Source organism: Petromyzon marinus, chromosome 24 (genome assembly GCF_048934315.1).
Source record: "Petromyzon marinus isolate PM22_M1 ecotype Great Lakes invasive population chromosome 24, UKy_Petmar_22M1.pri1.0, whole genome shotgun sequence".
Classification (NCBI taxonomy): Eukaryota; Metazoa; Chordata; class Hyperoartia; order Petromyzontiformes; family Petromyzontidae; genus Petromyzon; species Petromyzon marinus.
In genome coordinates, this window is record NC_133690.1 from 17,972,484 (window position 1) to 17,990,068 (window position 17,585).

General features: G+C 52.4%; 1 protein-coding gene across 1 annotated transcript; it reads left to right on the forward strand.

The window, feature by feature from the left end:
- Positions 1-1,944: 1,944 nt before the first annotated feature.
- Positions 1,945-17,020, forward strand: LOC116945443 (liprin-beta-1-like). The gene is made up of 3 exons (XM_032959755.2): positions 1,945-2,253; positions 5,269-5,333; positions 15,148-17,020. The coding sequence occupies exons 2-3, from the start codon at positions 5,270-5,272 to the stop codon at positions 15,594-15,596; spliced, it is 513 nt and encodes a 170-aa protein (XP_032815646.2). The 5' UTR covers positions 1,945-2,253; position 5,269; the 3' UTR covers positions 15,597-17,020.
- The last annotated feature ends 565 nt before the right edge of the window (positions 17,021-17,585 follow it).

Genomic DNA, 17,585 nt, shown 5'->3' on the forward strand with positions numbered 1-17,585 from the left:
CTACAGAATGCTGCTCTGACGTGATGGTTTAATACAATGGAGGGCATTTGGCCTAGCCTTCTAATATTCCACGCTGAGCAGGCGTGTTAGAAGACGTATCACTATACCCACACTTTACCCCACCACACGCGACCAGCCGATCGTAGACTCATTTGGTTATTGTTTTCATTATTTAAAATTTATTATAAAAAAATATAATTTTATTTTATTCTTTTTATCTTAATTTTCGATCTCCGTGACTTTACCGGAAGAACCAAGAATATGGTGTTACCCACTGCTACCGCTGGGTGGACAGAGACGGGTGGGGAGGGGTGGGGGTGTTTTAAAGAATCGTGTTCATTGCTTCCATTGTCGCGAGAGAGCGTTGAATCAACTCCTGGCAGTCCGCCAACAATGATGATGCAAAGCTGGCGTGGCTCTGCTGATGAGACGCTGAATGTCGAAACCGGTGCAGAGTTTTGCTTGCTTTTGAATCAATGCTGCTGCAATTATAAGCTCCCGGAAGGCCGCGGGACTGCTGGGATGTGTAGCCAGGTCGCTTCTGAAAAATAAGTTAATAGTTCAGTGGGCTTTACGTGGTAAGATTAAACATAAAAAAACATGAGTTTACTTCTACCCGTAGATATTTAAAGTTATTTGTTTACCTGTCCTATGCTTTACACTCATATCGTGTTTGTGTAATTGTTTGTTGTTGTTTGTTGTTGTAACGTTGTGGGTGGGGGTAACGTTGTTACAACAACAAAGGCTCGCCTACTGTTGTAACGTTTACACCCGAAACCCTACCGGACATGTGTGACAGAGAGCTCACCGGATTCCTTCCGTGTGATTAAATAGATGCCATTGCGATTGTGCTTCTGGTGAAGGAGACGCATCGGGATGAATGAACCAACGTCGCCCGCATCACACGGGCAGACACCCCACGTGGCGCACCACGACCGCAGATCGCAACGCGAGGCCACGCGCTCCTGAATATTCATCAACCGCTGTCGGAGCATACCGCCGTAACCCTTTCTGCAGATCATTCAACCGCATTCACCCGAATGCATACGTGCAAGACTACTTTCACGGAATGTGTATATGTTTTATACTGATATTTTTTTGGGGGCATGCATTGCAAAGCGCAGACTTTAAAATCAACATCTTACACGGCCTCCAGCCAGTGAATATAGCCCAAGGGCTCGACACCCTGCGGCTCCGTAGCCGCTGCGGTGGCTCTTTAAGGACTGGTGCTTCGTGACGTTCTTTATTAAACACCACCGCCGGTCTCGTATTCACCGCACATGGCATTGCGGCTCTTGAAATGTCGAAGTTTTTTTTTTGTACCGAATTCAAACAATAAATGTTCTCTTCTGGTTACTTTCGTTGCCGGCACCCTGTTATAGCAGCCCAGTGCGGCTATGAGACCCTGCCCGTGTGAGTTGAATTCCTGAACACGGCGGTCGACAGCAGGGCTTTGTTGGCCTGTGGTGTCACAACCGGCCTTGATCACCGCACCACCACCTTCATCGCCACTTCACCAACCTGCACTGGCAGGAGTGGTGAAGTGGGGTCAAAGAAACCCACCGTGGCCCACGCGGTGTGGGGAGGGAATGCCCTCATCCAGCAGCAGATTAATATTCCACACGAGGTCACTGTAGGCTGAATGTGAAAGCTCGTGGTACAGTAGGCGAGCCTTAGCTCCGGGCTATGTTGAGTTTGAGACCCGGTCTCAGCGCTCAATTAAAACAACCGCAACGTGCAATCACGACGCAGATTTGCAAAGTTAAAGGCGCAGCGCTGCAATCGCAAGTTCGCTCCGCTGCTACCGGAAAAAAAACGTCCACTCGAGGGAGCTCTAGAGGGTTATTTGGCCTACTCTTCCATACTGCTTAGAGGTGGGGCGGGGTCTGGGGAGGGGCGTGGGGGGGGGGTGATATTTTGGGTGGAGGGGGAGAGACCGGAGGGATTTGAGAGGAGCGAGGAAGGGACGGGCTCACAAGTGAGGTGCGATTGTGTCACTGCTATTATGGGTGGCGACTGGCGCTGTATGGAAATGAGGGCAGGTAAGCCTCACCTGGATTAGTATCGTGGGCGGTTCAACACACTCTGCCGTGACTCGTTACCTGTCAAACGAGTCGTTTACAGTAGGAAACTCACCGCGCGCATCGAAGTCTGCAGAGTAGAAAACGTCGTCCGTGGGTCGGACATCCAACTCGGGTCGCCAGATTTAAAGAGGCACAGTGCGCTAACCACCGCACCACCGCTCCGACCAGAGTAAGCCAGCCTTTCTGTAAATTCACGCATTGTATTCTAAGGTGTAGTGCCTATGCACACGTCTCTATGTGTGTGTGTGTCTGTGTGTGTGTGAATGGTATGTCTGAGCAAGTCGACTCAAATGAGTACCCGGTGTGCGGTGTGTAAACATCGCCATGAAGGAGACAAAGGCGGCCGGGCGCGGTGCTTGCCACCCACACCGTCGTTTGCCGTTCTGTCCTTCATAGGTACTCGCTAACAGCACTTTCGCCAAAGGTCTGTTAAGGCTATACGGGGGTCTTTTGGCTATGTCTGTGGTGCTGTGCGTGTACGCTGTATATGCTGTGTACGTGCTGTGCGTGTACGCTGTATATGCTGTGTACGTGCTGTGCGTGTACGCTGTATCTGTTGTGTATGTGCTGTGCGTGTACGCTGTATCTGCTGTGTACGTGCTGTGCGTAAGCTGAGTGGGGAGCGAAGTGGTCAGCGCGCTGCTCGATGAACAGGGCGGTCCGAGTTCGATTTGCGCTCACGGCCAACATCAGTGGCGAGTGACATCTGAACCGGTCTTGGCGCCTCCGTCTCCCGCCCCCTCCCCATCACCCCCCCCCCCCCGCCGTCCCCACCCTTCCAACCTCCACCCCCCCTTCGACTCCTCTAGATCGACTCAGCCTCAAATCAGTTCAGTATCTGGTGTGATTGTAAGCATCAACACTGGGGGATACAAGGGCGACCGAGTGAGGATGCCGGTGACCACATCACCCCTCTCCGTGCGCCGTGCTCGTGGCCTGAATAGATCGCTCGCTAAGCAACAGCCCTTGTCTGGACCCAGCAGTCTAAGAGACTCTATGGGCGCCGTCTCCCGTCTCTGCTGCTGCTGCTGCAGCACGCGCGTGTAGTCTTAGATCCTGGCTCGTGTCAGCGTCTCAAGGCGTTCTGTGAAGAAAGCGCTCGGATGATTATCGCGCTGGTAATTACAAGACGCTTAATTTTCTTGGCTATAAATCCCTTAATTCAAACTCTCTCCCTTCTCTCTCTCTCTCGTCCCGTGTGTTCCCTTTACAAAGTTTATCTCCGCCAGAGCCGCCTGATAATTATATAAAAATCATTGCCTTGGCTTTTTGCCGTTACGTGAAGACGAGCTCTCTCCGTGCGAGTGTGGATCAAAAAGAAAGACGTGCGCACACTATACTGACTGCGACCTTCAGAACCACATTTGTCTCGCCATATCTATCAATGCTGGTGAACTACCACGTGTCTATCGGCAAGGATTGGTTTCAACATTCAGCGTCTCATCAGCAACGTGAGTCTTCCTTGTACCAGAGCTGGTGAACTGCCAGATGTGTATAGGCAAGGGCCCTCTGTAGAAATGGGTCCAATGTATGGACGTTGATGTTCTTTCGTACCGTACGTAGCCAACCGTGCTAATCGCGTGAAGGAAGTCACTCATTTCCTCTGCTGAACTTTAGTCTAGCAGGGCACCACTGTTGAGATTAATTTGGAAATAACATCTGATAACCCAAAGTAATTTGTTTAATGGTTATTTTACAGAGTGTTGTCGTTCAAGCAAACTGCATCTCACAATCGCCGAGGAGCCACAGACAAAGTTGGAAGGCAGCGGCACCCAGGCGGTGATGAGCCAGCACGACTGACAATTGTCTAAGCTCTGCATTACTCTACATATTAATTTGTTATCGGCCAATTAATAAGTGCGTATACATGTGGTAGGCATCAGAAAGTAGCCACGTGTGCGAAGGGCAACACTCTATCCCATACAGATGTTACAGATGGAGATTAGTCCACACATTGCTGTACCGCTTTTTTGTTTCCTGGCGAGCCAGTGCATGGCAGCTCCTGGATCTCTTCGCGAAGAGAGTTTCACAACCCATCTGTATATAATCCACCAACCCTGACTGCTGCGTCCAAAGTGCTGGGTCATAGGCTGTCACGTGCAGCGTAGCCTCCACCCCCGGCTAAGGCCTGGATCTGCTGATAAGGTCCAAACGGGGGCGAGTCAGCAGCAGCACAGTGATTGGCTCACTAGACATCATGCACAAGACATTTCTAAAACGATCCTTGAACTTATTTTGGGCTTCCCCTTACACGAGTGCAGAACCTGGTGCGTAGACATGGGCACCGGGGAGACAAAGGCGTTCGGGTGCGGTTCTGGCCTTACTTAATAAGTGCTCGTCAACAGCCCTGACCACGAGAGGAGCCCACGCGGGCCACGTGGGCGACCACCAAACTCCGCCAGTGGCGTCCTGCGGCGCCACGCGGGGCCTCCCATAACAAATTTTCTCTGAATTATTCAGCGATTTGTCTGTTCATAAAACCCACTCATGACCCCCCACTGGGAAGAAGCATAAACAAACGAGACGACAAACTCCCACCCCCCCCTCCCCCCCCCAAAAAAAAAACAGGACAAGAAACAAATTTAAAATCACAACGATATTAATAATAGCGACAGCAGCAGGCAGCTGTGTCATCAACAGCCGCGCGGTGATGGTAGCTACGCCGCACGTGGCTACGACTCACCCCTCGCTGTCGAGGCAACAACGAGGGGTTGGTGGATCACCGCACACGGATTATTGGGGAACTCCCTTCCGTCCCGTGGGCGTCGAGAGATGCCGTATCCCTGGCTCACCAGGACAAGGCGTTGCAGCGAAGTGGGGACTAATCACCAGCTGTTCCATCTGTACGGGGATAGAGTGTTGCCCCCTCGTGCAAGGCGTAGGTTTTCACCGGGTGCTCCGGTTTCCTCCTCCACATGCAAATAATAATGATAATAAACACAACTCATGATTTATTGGCTGAAAACATTTTAAAATTAACACCCAATGTAGCAGCAGCAGGAGGAGCAGCAGCAGGAGCAGCAGCAGCAGGAGCAGTAGCAGCAGCAGGAGCCGTCTGGACACGGATACTATGACTCCGTGCTGCTCTCCTGGATAAATAATCATATTGGTGATTAATTATCACAATTATTGAGTCACTGTAATTCGCGCATGGCGCACGTGGCATGGCTCTTGTTTCCCACAGGATGGAGTCGGATGCGAGCCGGATGCTGGCGGCTGCAATCCAGCAGGTGGATGGGATCATAGCAGGTACTTGTGGCCAGCGCCACACGTTCACGCAATCATTGAATCATACATTTGTGACTTTAATAATCCATTCATTCCTCCAGCAAGCCATCTATTCTTGAATCTAGTCATCAAACCATGCTCACATCCATCAATCCTAGCTTATATCCATCCATTCTTCTTCAATTCATCCATTCATAAATGAATGTATTTATTCATAAATCCATTAGTTAATACATCTATATGTTTATTCATACGTCCATATGTTTCTCAATATATCAATCTATCCATATCCTTGAATCCATCCATAAATACATCCGTCCATACATTTCTTTAGCTATCCATTAATTATTCCATATATCCATGAATTACTCCACCCAATTCATCATTCATCAATCCATTTCTCATCCTTCCCTCATTCATTTCCCGCTAATCTCATCCCACCATCAAGCCATCGAATCACGAATCCATGCATCCATTGGTCAATCTATCTGATTTATCCTCCCTCCATTCACAAACTCACCGTTTTCAAACGCCACCAAATTTGTGAATGACTTTCAGCATTGAACCGCCATCGATGAGATGCTGTTCTTTGTGCATTGTCTCTGCTCTGTCCAACGCTCTTCCCTCTCTGATCTCTTTTCTCCTGCCCCTCTCCATCTCTCCTCGGAAAGAACAAAAAACCCACCCACAAACACGTCCGTGCAACGTTGCTTCGGTTAAAATCGATGACTCCTCGTTTGACCAGTAGCATCCTCAACCGACCAGCTGGCTCAGCGACAGAGCAAGCGGCTCGCAGTCGGAAAGACGAGAGTTCAAATCCTGGTTAGGGAGGGTTGACTCAGCCCATCATCATCATCATCCCTTTGGGGTCGATAAAATAGACACCACTGTGTGGGGAAGTCAACCGCGGTTGTTTTGCGGATATACTCCCCCCCTCTCCCACGTCATATGAAGCGCCGTAAACAGGGGCTGAGCACCGATGCACCAATGCTGGTGTGAGCAGCACGAATTGTGCTTTCAGTTCCACTTCAATGGGCGAAGAGGGGGAGCGCAGAGGCGCAGAGAGCCGCGAATCACCGCGTGCCGCTGCCACTCGGAACACAGCAACGGGATATCTACCAACGTCTCGCTCTTCGGTGACAATTAGTGTTCATATTGACTCGCCCGCTTTACGCATATACGTATCTACAAAAACAGCAGCAGCAACAACAGCAACGAGACCCACACGAATACAAAACAAAGGATGAACTGCATTCCTCAACGGCCACGGACAGCACAGGCTGTGCCTGGCGTGCACGTGACGACGCCTCGTTAGCGCTAACGAGTGGCGTTAGAGGCAGGTGGTGGGGGGGGGGGGACGAGCCACGGACACGGGGGCCAGCGACGCGCGGTCGGTGCGCACTACCAGAGACGCGGCGTTGAGGACGGGGGGGGGGGACGATCATTAAGGAAAAATAAAAACTGTTGCTTTTCACAATTGCATACGAAAGTAGAAGAAGAAGAAGTGTGTGGCGGGGGGATCAGGCATTTGAAGTGCCCCCCCCCCCCGTGGTCCCCGCAGGTAAGCCCATTAGTGCGCATTCCGCCGAGGAGAATGACATTTCAGCCCAGGGTGCATCACCGGGCTCGCCGTTTGTCTCGCGATGGAATTGCCCTGGGAGGAGAAGGAGCTGCTGCTGCTGGCTGCTGCTGGCTGCTGCTGGCTGCTGGCTGCTGCTGCTGCTGCGAATGGCCGCTGTGGCTTTGCTCAGATTTAATTGCTGCGACGGCGTCATCGATACCTCCCTCCCACCCTGCCTCTCCGAGGCAGTGTCTGTCCGTGCGCCTGCCGCTTGGGCGTCGTGAGAATTTTACCCGGAGAAGAGAGAGAGAGAGAGAAAAAAGAGACGTAAATAAATATATAAATAAATATAACTAAATAATCTCGTCCCGTAAATGTGGCTCTGATTAGCGAGCGGCTGCCCAGCGAGCATTGAGTGCGGCTTCGTAATGATGCGAGCGCTATACACGGCTACACGAGACGACACGGACAAAGATCCCCCGTCTAGCCTTCAACAGGCTGTCGAGGCAAGTGCTGTTAGCGAGCGACTATGAAGGCGAGTACGGCACACGAGGGGGGGCGGGGGTGGTGTGGCCTCCACCACCACCACACCCGCCCCTCTTTGTCCCGCCAGTGCTGATGTTTACACGTTGCACCAGGTACTCGGTGAAGGCTGAGTCGACCTACACGAGACCCATCACCTGTTCAGACAATTGTCACTCGCGTTGGTGCCCGTGCGGCAGGAATCGAACACGGGTCGCCTGGTTCGTAGCGCAGCGCGCTAGCCACTGCACTACTGTCCTGCACATTCACACGCGCACGCGCACGCACGCACACGCGCACGCGCACGCACGCGCCCGTGTAATTAACGCTCAGCAACGAAAGCGCACGACCGTGCGCTAGCTGTCATTGCGGGGCGCAATTAGCGAGCAGCCGGGATTTGAGCATCGACGCCAGCTCACAGGCCCAGTGAACGAGGACGGATGTGATGCTCACAAAGTCCTGATTGCCCCATTAGGTACGTGTTTTGATTGAGCGCGCTACCCATTAAACATGCCACGTTGGGTCAACGTCAACCGACACTGGGCCAACGTTGGACCGACGTTGGGCCAACGTCACCCAACATTGAGACAACTATGGATAGACGTTGGCCCAACGTTGGACCGACGTTGGGCCAACGTCAACCAACATTGTACTAACGTTGGACCGACGTTGGGGCAACGTCACCCAACATTGTGCCAACGTTGGACAGACGTTGGATCAATGCCTTCCAACGTAGGCCCAACGTTACATGTCATCAGAGCCCTTCGGGGGCGACAACCTTCGCGTCGTTCCTGACTGGCGCGAGGTCAATGCAGCACCAGGACTACACTCACCCACCACGCTATTATGATTATTATTATCATCAACATCGTCACCATCAGCCACCGTGTCCCGGCCATGCCCGCGTACTTTCTGGAAGAGTCAAAGCGCCGTCTCTAAGCGCGTGCGTTCTATAATTCACGCGTGCGTTCCCCCGGTCCCGTCTCTCTGTCGAATCCAAAGGCTTGCAACTCTTCGTGGCATTCTGCGCGTGCCTAAGCTCGTTTACTTCCTCGGTTCCTTTCACCCATGGTCGTACTTCCAATCCATGCGGCACGGCAGGTGGCACGCGCTCATTGAGAACTTGTTTTATTTTTCAAGGACGCATTGGAACGTCGTTTTCATTGTCGAGTTCAGCTGCCCAGAAGCACCACAACCCGCTCTCACCTGCCTTCTTATTCAATCGCTCATCTCGGTCATCCTCCCTTCTCTCGGCCCTTAGGTATACACGGGGACACTTAGTCTCTTAACAAGAATAATCGTAATGATTAAAATGCAATTCGCAGCGCGCACAACATTTCACAGATGTCAGCTACCGTGACTCCTGTGGCGGCTCACAAGCCAGGCGAAAAAATAAAACAGGTGGCGCCTTTAAGAAATAGTTGAGAGCCTCTGAGAAAGAGCTGGGGCATTTAAGAAGAGGGGGAGAGGGGCATTTAAGAAAGAGGAGGGGCCTCTGAGAAAGAGGAGGGAGGAGCCTTTAAGAAGGAGCTGGGTGGGGCCTTTAAGTGTCTCTTAAAAGTTGGTGTAGCCTGAACGCTGCTACTGCTGCTGCGAATGTGCAGTAGCAGTGGGATGACACGAGGCCAGGCAATGGCCATGGTCTCGGTTCTTGGTGCCGTGGCGAGATGTTAACTACCTCGCCTGGTTTATAGGAGGTGGTGGGTTCAATCTCGACCCTAACGCCTGCTGTATATGTCTAGTTTGCGTGTCTCTCTCCCCGTGGATTTTTCTGGCTTTTCCCTCCACATTTAGAAACATGCGTTTATATCAATTGGCTGCTATACATTTCGACATGATGATAAGCCACTTCGTTGAGCTATCATTTGCGTAAGCCAGGACGCTTCTAAAAAAAAGAGCTACATAGTTCGAGCCTCACCTGGTCATAAAAAGAAATATAGAGCAGGAGGAGGGGGAAGGACGAGGAGGAGGTTGTGAGTCTCACAAATGACAAGACGCCGATAATACTCTCGGAATGAGCCGAGGTAAAAAGAAAAGACAATACAACAAACTATGATCATAGTTTTGGCAGAAGCCACTTGGCCCTCATTCTGATCGCGCCCTGTGAAGGCGGAACAAGATAGACCGGTAGGCCTCTTAAACGCACGCCACTTACACAATCCAAGCCCACGGTCCAATGACGCATATCCAAATCTTACTCGATCCATCAGCAAGTCCAGCAGCAGCAGCAGCAACAACAAAAAGCACGATCACATTTTCATACGACTGGAAAAGTGAGTCATCGCCGTCTGAAGGAACTGGAAAGAAAATGTTGGTAAAAAAACATTTGATAAAATGCTGAAAATAAACGCGGAAATTATTATTATTGTGTACAGCCTACAATGAGCGATTGTGCAACGGGGCGCGCTGTGATGTGCAGAGACAAGTGTAGGCACGGGGATCTGGGCGGAGGCCAGCGCAGCTGTCTCGATAGACGGGTTAAGCCAGAAGCATTACACACTCATTACACACGGCCACACACGCGCACAGGCACACACACACAGCAGATAAGTGTGCACACACTACCCATCAAATGACACACACACACTCGTTTCGCCACTCGCGAGCGCCGTCACTCACTCTCGCGGTCACTCGCCCACATGGTCACTCACTGCAGATAAGTGTACACATAATGCCACTCGAGACACACACACGACACACTCGCCATTCACCACTAAGTTGCCGTGACGTCACCACGGCGCTTGTGCCAGGCTAGGAGCACTTTGAGGCCACGTGAAGTGTCGAAGGCCCACTAGCAGGAGGTCACGGAACAGACCTATGTACCATGGGTTGACTGACTGAGATGAATGGCAGATGCACCAACTGAGCTCCCCACTGTGCCAACTTTATGCGTTGTATCTGCATGGCGCTCTACTCGTTGTTGTGAGCGTCGATCCTCTGCCATCCGTTGTTACTGGCGGGCGACTGCCTCAAACTCCCCAGTAGCGTCCTTCGCGAACCTCCTACACAGAGGCCGATCTTGAAACAGCTGGTGCCAGTCATCTGGACGTCCAATCAGTTCCGCATTATTCCGTACCAAGTCTGTCGATCTCTTCTCTAGCCCGTGCCGCGCCCGTTAAGCCCTCTTGATCGGGCCAAACATAATCTCCTTGGGCATGCGATGGCTGGGCATGCGGGCTACATAACCCAATCGACGCAGCCTCGCTTGCCAGAGGAGCTCACGATGGGACTGTGTCTAGATCTTTCAAGGACGTGAGGCCCTCACACAATCCAGTCTGGTTAAGCCCAGGATGGATGTAGGCAGGCCATGCCTGAATGTTAGACACGCATTCCTACAAATAATCGCGAAGAGATAAAGATCCCCTAAGTTCCCCTGTTATTACAGATGACGCGTCAGGGTAAGTAATGCCAGTGTACACCGTATGTGGGGAACGGTGGCGTGACGTCTGCGGGACTACAATATGCAAATCGGGTGTGTGCAGTGCCTGTGTTGTCAGTCACGAGCAGAGGAGGAGGAGCGTGAACCTGCATGTATGTATGTGGAGCTTCTTTCGCACCGTATGTAGCCAGCCGTGCTACGTACGGTGCGATCGGAGGCAGGGAACCGACAGCCCGGGCTGCAGTTCGGGCAAGGGAGCTCCAGACTGATGTTGGCCGTGGCCGGGAATTGAACTCAGGTCGCCTGGTTGATCGTGGAGGATGTTAACCACTGGGACACATCTCCCCCCACTGTGCAAATACAGATGAGCAATAAGGCCCCTAATCTCATAATAGCACACTTTCACAGGTTGACACATGCAAAGATAAAGACGAAGGTACCCCGGTATAGGCTTGACAGACTGTTGGGGCAAGTGCTGTTCGCGAGTAGCACCTGTGAAGCCAGGCACGTCGCAATCGAGGGCGGTGTGGTCAGCGTCACACCCAGTTGGCCTAGGGGAGGCACTGAACAGGTTTCGATAAAACTTCCCACTGATGTTCCCCATGATCAAGAATCAAACACGAGGTTGACCAAGTTCATGGATTGGTGTGCTAACCAATGCGCCACCACTAACCACACATGTAAGCACAACAACCGCCGTTCACCATGAAGTGGGGGGGGGGGGTGAATTCACCACAGCGCTTGTACCATGCTGGGTGCACTGAGACCGCGTAAAGTATCGAAGGCCCGCTGGCAAGAGGTCACGGAACCAGACCCAGCAGGTGTCATGGATTGACTGAGATGACTGGCACACACACGGCTGCCCAGGTGTGAAGAGGCAGAGCGTCATATCGATATCACATTCTCACACACTTTTTCTCTCCCTGTATTTTAAAGCAAAGATTGGGGGCGCGTCGTATAACCCAATATCACATAAGTAATTAGGAGTGTCGTTGTGGAGAATACAGACAGCAAATTACACGCAGACGATTTATCTGACTTCCCATATCTGTCCGTGCACATTTTGTTGTTCATGTTTTTACGCATCCCATCAGTCGCACGGACTTCTGGGAGTGAATAATGTAAGCAGCATGAATTGAAGACGAAGCAAAACGCAGTGTCTCATGAACAGTCACGCTCGCTTGAACCAATTCTGGTGAACTGCCAAATGTTTAGAAACAAGGACTCGCTCTTTCTGTTAGATACGGGTCCTAGTTGGACGCAACATTATACGAGACACAACACAGAATAATCATAGCGTCGGGGTGAAGAGAATTATTAACACGATTAATAAGCAAACAATATTTCGTGTCATCCAATCGGTGTGCACGAAACCAGATTCATACAACTTTGTTGATGCTGGGCACACGTTTTGGGATGCGTCTTACTTTCCACAGCGTCTTAAAATCCAGGTGAAACGCGGCACGGTCAGACACCACCCCTTTGTAAAGGTGCTACTACACATGCAAGCGGTACGGGGGGGGGGGGGGTGTCAGCTGATTGATAGATCATGGATGATGATGTTGATGAAGAATAATCCCGCAGCTCATGCCTCCGAAATGCCACCCAGTGGCAGCGCGAGGGATTAGCAAGCCAAGCAAGAAACTTCGTGGCCGCAAATAGCTCTCTCATCTCACAACTGCATCTCTATCCAGGGCTTCATTTCTCGATATTTCTAGAAACGCTGCTACGTGGATGGATAGGTGTAGGGATTATCGGCGTAAGGCACTACCACTAGAATGCGAGGTACCGCCTATCCATAATAATACTCGCCCGATGTCGTCGCCGCACCCGATATTCCTGTCAAGCTATGAGCAGATTTAGGACACACATGAAGCGAGACGGATGTGGCACGCCAAGAGGAGCGTTCGGAACTGCTCCGGCTGGAACTTGACACCGTGTCCATCTAGTCGACATACCTTCTCGAGTCATTTCACTCACTTTATTTTTATCAACTGAAAAACCCACACCACCCCAAGCTCAGCCGCCCCCCACCCCCACACACACACGCACACCCCTCCCTTTTAATTGGAGCTAAACATTAATTTCTGCCGAGGACCCTCCAACAGCGGCAGGCAGAGCACCGCCACCCGTGGTGAAGGGGACATGGGGGAGGATGAACCCAGCAACGAGAGAACAAACAACAACATCAACCCTGCAACCGGGCGAGAGTTGCTGCGAGAATAATCTCGCTTGGCCGGGGATCGGCGTCTGCGAGAACGTGGAGGCGCCACCGCTCCGCTTCCCCATCTCTCTCTCTGCGTGTCAGCTGGAGGGGAAATAAACCGGCTCGTCCATCCGTCGTGGTTTCACGGACAAACAATGGCCCTCGCGCCCGTGCGAACTGGCAGTCGTTAGACAAAGACGACACCCCCCCCTCCCCTGCCGTTCAGCCTTGACAGACTGTTGGGGCAAGTGCTGCTGGCGAGTAGCAAACTCGGACGTGGTGCTGGGGGTGCCCAGCACCACGTCCGAGTTTTTGGCTTGTGTAAATTTCCACAAGATAAGCCACTTCGTTGAGGTATCATGTGTGGCCAGGTCGTTTCTGAAAAAAGAGCTACATAGCTCAGTGGGCCTTAACTGGTACAATAAAAAAATACTTCAGATTTTTTAGATCACCTTTGTTTCCCACAAGTGGTGACGTTTACAAACCGCACCAGGTACTCATTTGAGGTTAAGTCGACCTAGGATAGGCCCAACACCGGTTCATATGATCGTCACTTGTGTTGATGGCCGTGAGCGAGAATCGAACTCGGGTGGCCGGGTTCCTAGCGCAGCGCGGATTCGCAGCTGCGCTCCCGCACCCCACACCGCGGAGTCATTACACGCACGCACGGACACGCGTGTGCGCTGGGATTTAGATATATTTTTGGCTGCAAAGAACAGATTGTGTGTTCTTGGTGTTGGTGTGTGCCTGCGTGACACATGGGAGGCTTAAGGTGCCGGTAGATATTGTCCTACGTCGCGGGTGTCCGTAGCGGTGAAAGTGCAGCCCCTGCAAGTGCTCGCTCGGGCTGCCGCTTGGCGGTGAAGGGACCTCTGCTCTCGAGGGGACATCGAGAGAGGCCACTTCTCGGGCAGGGATTCCCAGCCGTCCTGTCCTCGCGGGCCACTGTTCACCCCTCAACGTGGAGAACCGGCGGTCAAACAAAAACAAACCGTCTGGTGTCGCGTGACAAAAATCGTCCTGGCATCAGATCCACGGACGACTCCCCACGGCCTAGTGGAACACGGGACGTGAACCACTGCTCTCAGAGAGAACGCCGGGCATTCTCTTCATCCTAGAAACTCGCCTCGTTTAAGTGGCCTCTACTCCCCGGCTGGTTCTGGTCGTGTACCCTGCAGCTTCTCTGTATTTCCTGGCTTTCCATACACAGCGGCGCATTGCGATGTACGGATGAAATGCGCCAAATTAGTAATGCAAATTATTATTACATTCGTCAATAGCGCCGTGGCGCTGAAACGATAATGCATATAATAGGCGACGTTTCGTGTGATGGCCCTTACTCACACACCATGTGGAGAGTCCGTGTACCGTGAAGAAGAGCGAGGTGCTTTTTTAATTGAAATTTGACAACGAAAAGCAGCACACCGGTGACCCAGCTCACCCTGGCAAATGAGACCCCAGGCTAACCCACCCCACCCCCCCCCCGAGCTCTGACCCAGCTGAACAACAGTTAGATGTACGACGTTAAACGTGCAAGGGTTACCTATTTTCATGCTTGCGAGCCGCGATATGACGGATCGGAGACACCGCGACACTGACGCGGAACGTGAAGACAATCCTTCACGGATGAACGGTGCGCAAAGAAGGCACGGGAAATGGTGCACACTGGGAATTGCACCGATGAAAGAGGAACAGGCGGTGAGGCGGAGGGCGAATTTGAATGAGAGACAATCGCGTGGCGCTTGGATTCGGGGCAGGCCACCGGCGCACGCAGGGGACATTCACGGCGACCAAGCCTGACGGCTGAGAGGCAGAAACTGAAGAAGCTTCGTGGAGCGAAACGTCGGGCATTACGCTGAAAGATGTGGCGCAATCCGGAGGGACATATGCTAATTTGTTGGGGGGTTCAGCCGCGGCGGAAACTCACCACCGTGGCTTCATGCGCGTACGTGTGCCCGCGCGTGTAATGACTGCGAGATCCCACACCGCAACAGGTACCAATTTGAGGCCGAGTCGACCTAGGGGAGGCCCAGGAACGGTTCAGATAATCGTCGCAGGCGTTGGCCGCGAGCGGGAATCGAATTCGGGTCGCCGGGGGGGTTGGTAGCGCGGCACGCTAACCAGTGCGCCACCGCTCCCCGCCATGACCTCGTGCTCTCACACACAGCTCAGTCGGAGCACACGGAGAAGGAGTTGGAGGACACGGGCGGCGGTGCCGGCAGCTGGGCGCTGGCGACCAGGAACGGCGGTGGCGAGGCGCAGGCCGTGGCGCCGTGGGACGGGCTGCAGGTGGTGCACCTCACGGAGGAGCTCTGCCAGCGGCTCGAGCGGCTGGGCAGCCAGGAGGAGCGGGAGGGCCTCCGCAGGCAGCTGCCCCCGGGCACCGTGAGGGCGCTGCTCGGCTGGCTGCACGCGAGCACGGTGCGGCAAGCGCGGGTACACGGCGCGGGTACACGGCGCGGGTACACGGCGCGGGTACACGGCGCGGGTACATGGCGCGGGTACACGGCGCGGGTACCCGCATATACGGGAACACAAAGACAAAGATCCCCCGTTTTCAAATTGAAAACTAATTTCTTTAAAACTGCTTTTGGTGTCATAGTTTGTTGTCCTTAACCCCGCACCTCCGATTATCACGGTCGACTGCGTACGATACGGAAGAAGTGCAACATACGTATGTACATGGAGACTGTGGGGGCAAGTGCTGTTAGCGATCACCTATTAGGCTCTGTACGCTGCTGCATGAAGAGGTTGTGTTGCCAGCGTCATTCCCAACCGCCTTTGTCTTCCCTGTGCCGATGTTTCCACACCGTACCAGGTACTTATTTGGAAGGCTGAGTCGACCTAGGGGCGGCCCAGAACCGGTTCAGATAATCGTCACTGGTGTTGGCCGTCAGCGGGAATCCAACCCGGGTCGCCGGGTTCATAGCGCAGCGTGCTTACCCCTACGCTAGCACTCCCCGTGTGTACAGACACACGCAGCCAGTGAAACACACACCGACACACGAGCGCGCACACACTCTCATATCTAGTCACCATATCGCCTCGCGATCCAGGGTGTGATTGTGTCAGAATCGCAGGGCCTCAAAGAGACTTTAGAGCTCAGCCACACGAAGAGAACAAACGCGACTCCTCATATCACCGGGGTGGCTTTGCGCTGATCCACAGGTTCACAAAGGCAAAGATTCCCCATGTAGTCGCCACACACTGTCGGGACAGGTGCGGTGAGCGAAGGCTGACAAGGGCACACGAGTGGGTGGTTTGGTCAGGACCACGCCTGCTCACCTTCCTCAATCGCCCCAATGCTGGTGTTTGCGTACCGCAGCAGGTACTCATTTTATGCAGAGTAGATCTAGGGGGATGCCCAGGATGGGTTCCATTGCTCATCACGGATGTTGGCCGTGGGGGGGGGGATCTAACTCGGTTCGCCGTGTTCGTAGCGCAGTGCGTTAATTGCTACACGAGCACACGACCACCCCACGTGGACCACAGACATTCACAGGAGCCAAGCAAGTTCGACTGCAGGACTTTTATTTTCAGCCGGGTCTCCCCGGGCCAGCGACCACCCCGGCACACCACATCCCGTGTGCCCCCTCACACTGACTGGATATCAAAACTTAACAAAGTTGGTTTAACACGTAGCGGGCTTTCGCGACCAATATGATCCATAATAGAGGTTTTTGTGGTTAGATTTCGTAAATATATAAATGTGTCGTTAAAACCCGCCACAACCCGATACAGCCAACTAGTGAGGGTTGTCACGTAAACAGAACGTGGCCAATTCGTCACCAGTACAGCACTAGTGTATAGTGTAGTGTATAGTGTAGTGTATAGTGTAGTGTATAGTGTAGTGTATCGTGTAGTATACTAGTATAGCACACCGGTGTGTTGGAGAGCCAAGCCGCAACATTTACAATCTGAGTACGACGTTTCGCCAGTAATTACAACCAGCTTCATCAGGCGATAGCCAGATTTTAACAAAGTTGTCAGACTAATGCTCCGTCTCACTCGAGTTCTCGCCCTGGTGAAGCAACGCAAACACGGGCAGTATCAAAACCGGTGAGAACGGGGCCCAATTCACTCATGTTGACCCGTCTGGATCGTTGTCGAGTTGCTTGTCCTTTCCCCCAGACCTCCGATTATCACGGTTGGCTACGCACAATGCGAAATAAGTTCAACATACATACTTAGAATGTGCATACAACCTGGCATCTCTCCCCCTGAGTCTAAAACCAGTCGCTTCTTCCTCTCCCTCTGTCAATGTCTCCCACTCTCCGTCTCTCCCTCTGTCCATGTCTCCATCTCTTCATTTCGCACTCTCTCCCTCTCTCCACTCTCCCTCTCTCTCGGTCGCTCACTCTCTCCATCTCTCGCACTCACCCCATCTCTCTCACTCTCTCCATGTCTCATTCTCCCCACTCTCAATTGATCTTCATTTTACACCACAGCTCATATCGCAGGATTATTTTTTGTAAGTACATTTACAAATCCATTAATTAAAACGTTATTGAAACAGCGGGGGAGTCATTGCTGTTGGTTGTCTAGCGTGTGTATAAATATATATTATACATGCCTACATGACATATAGTTAAATATGTAATGTAC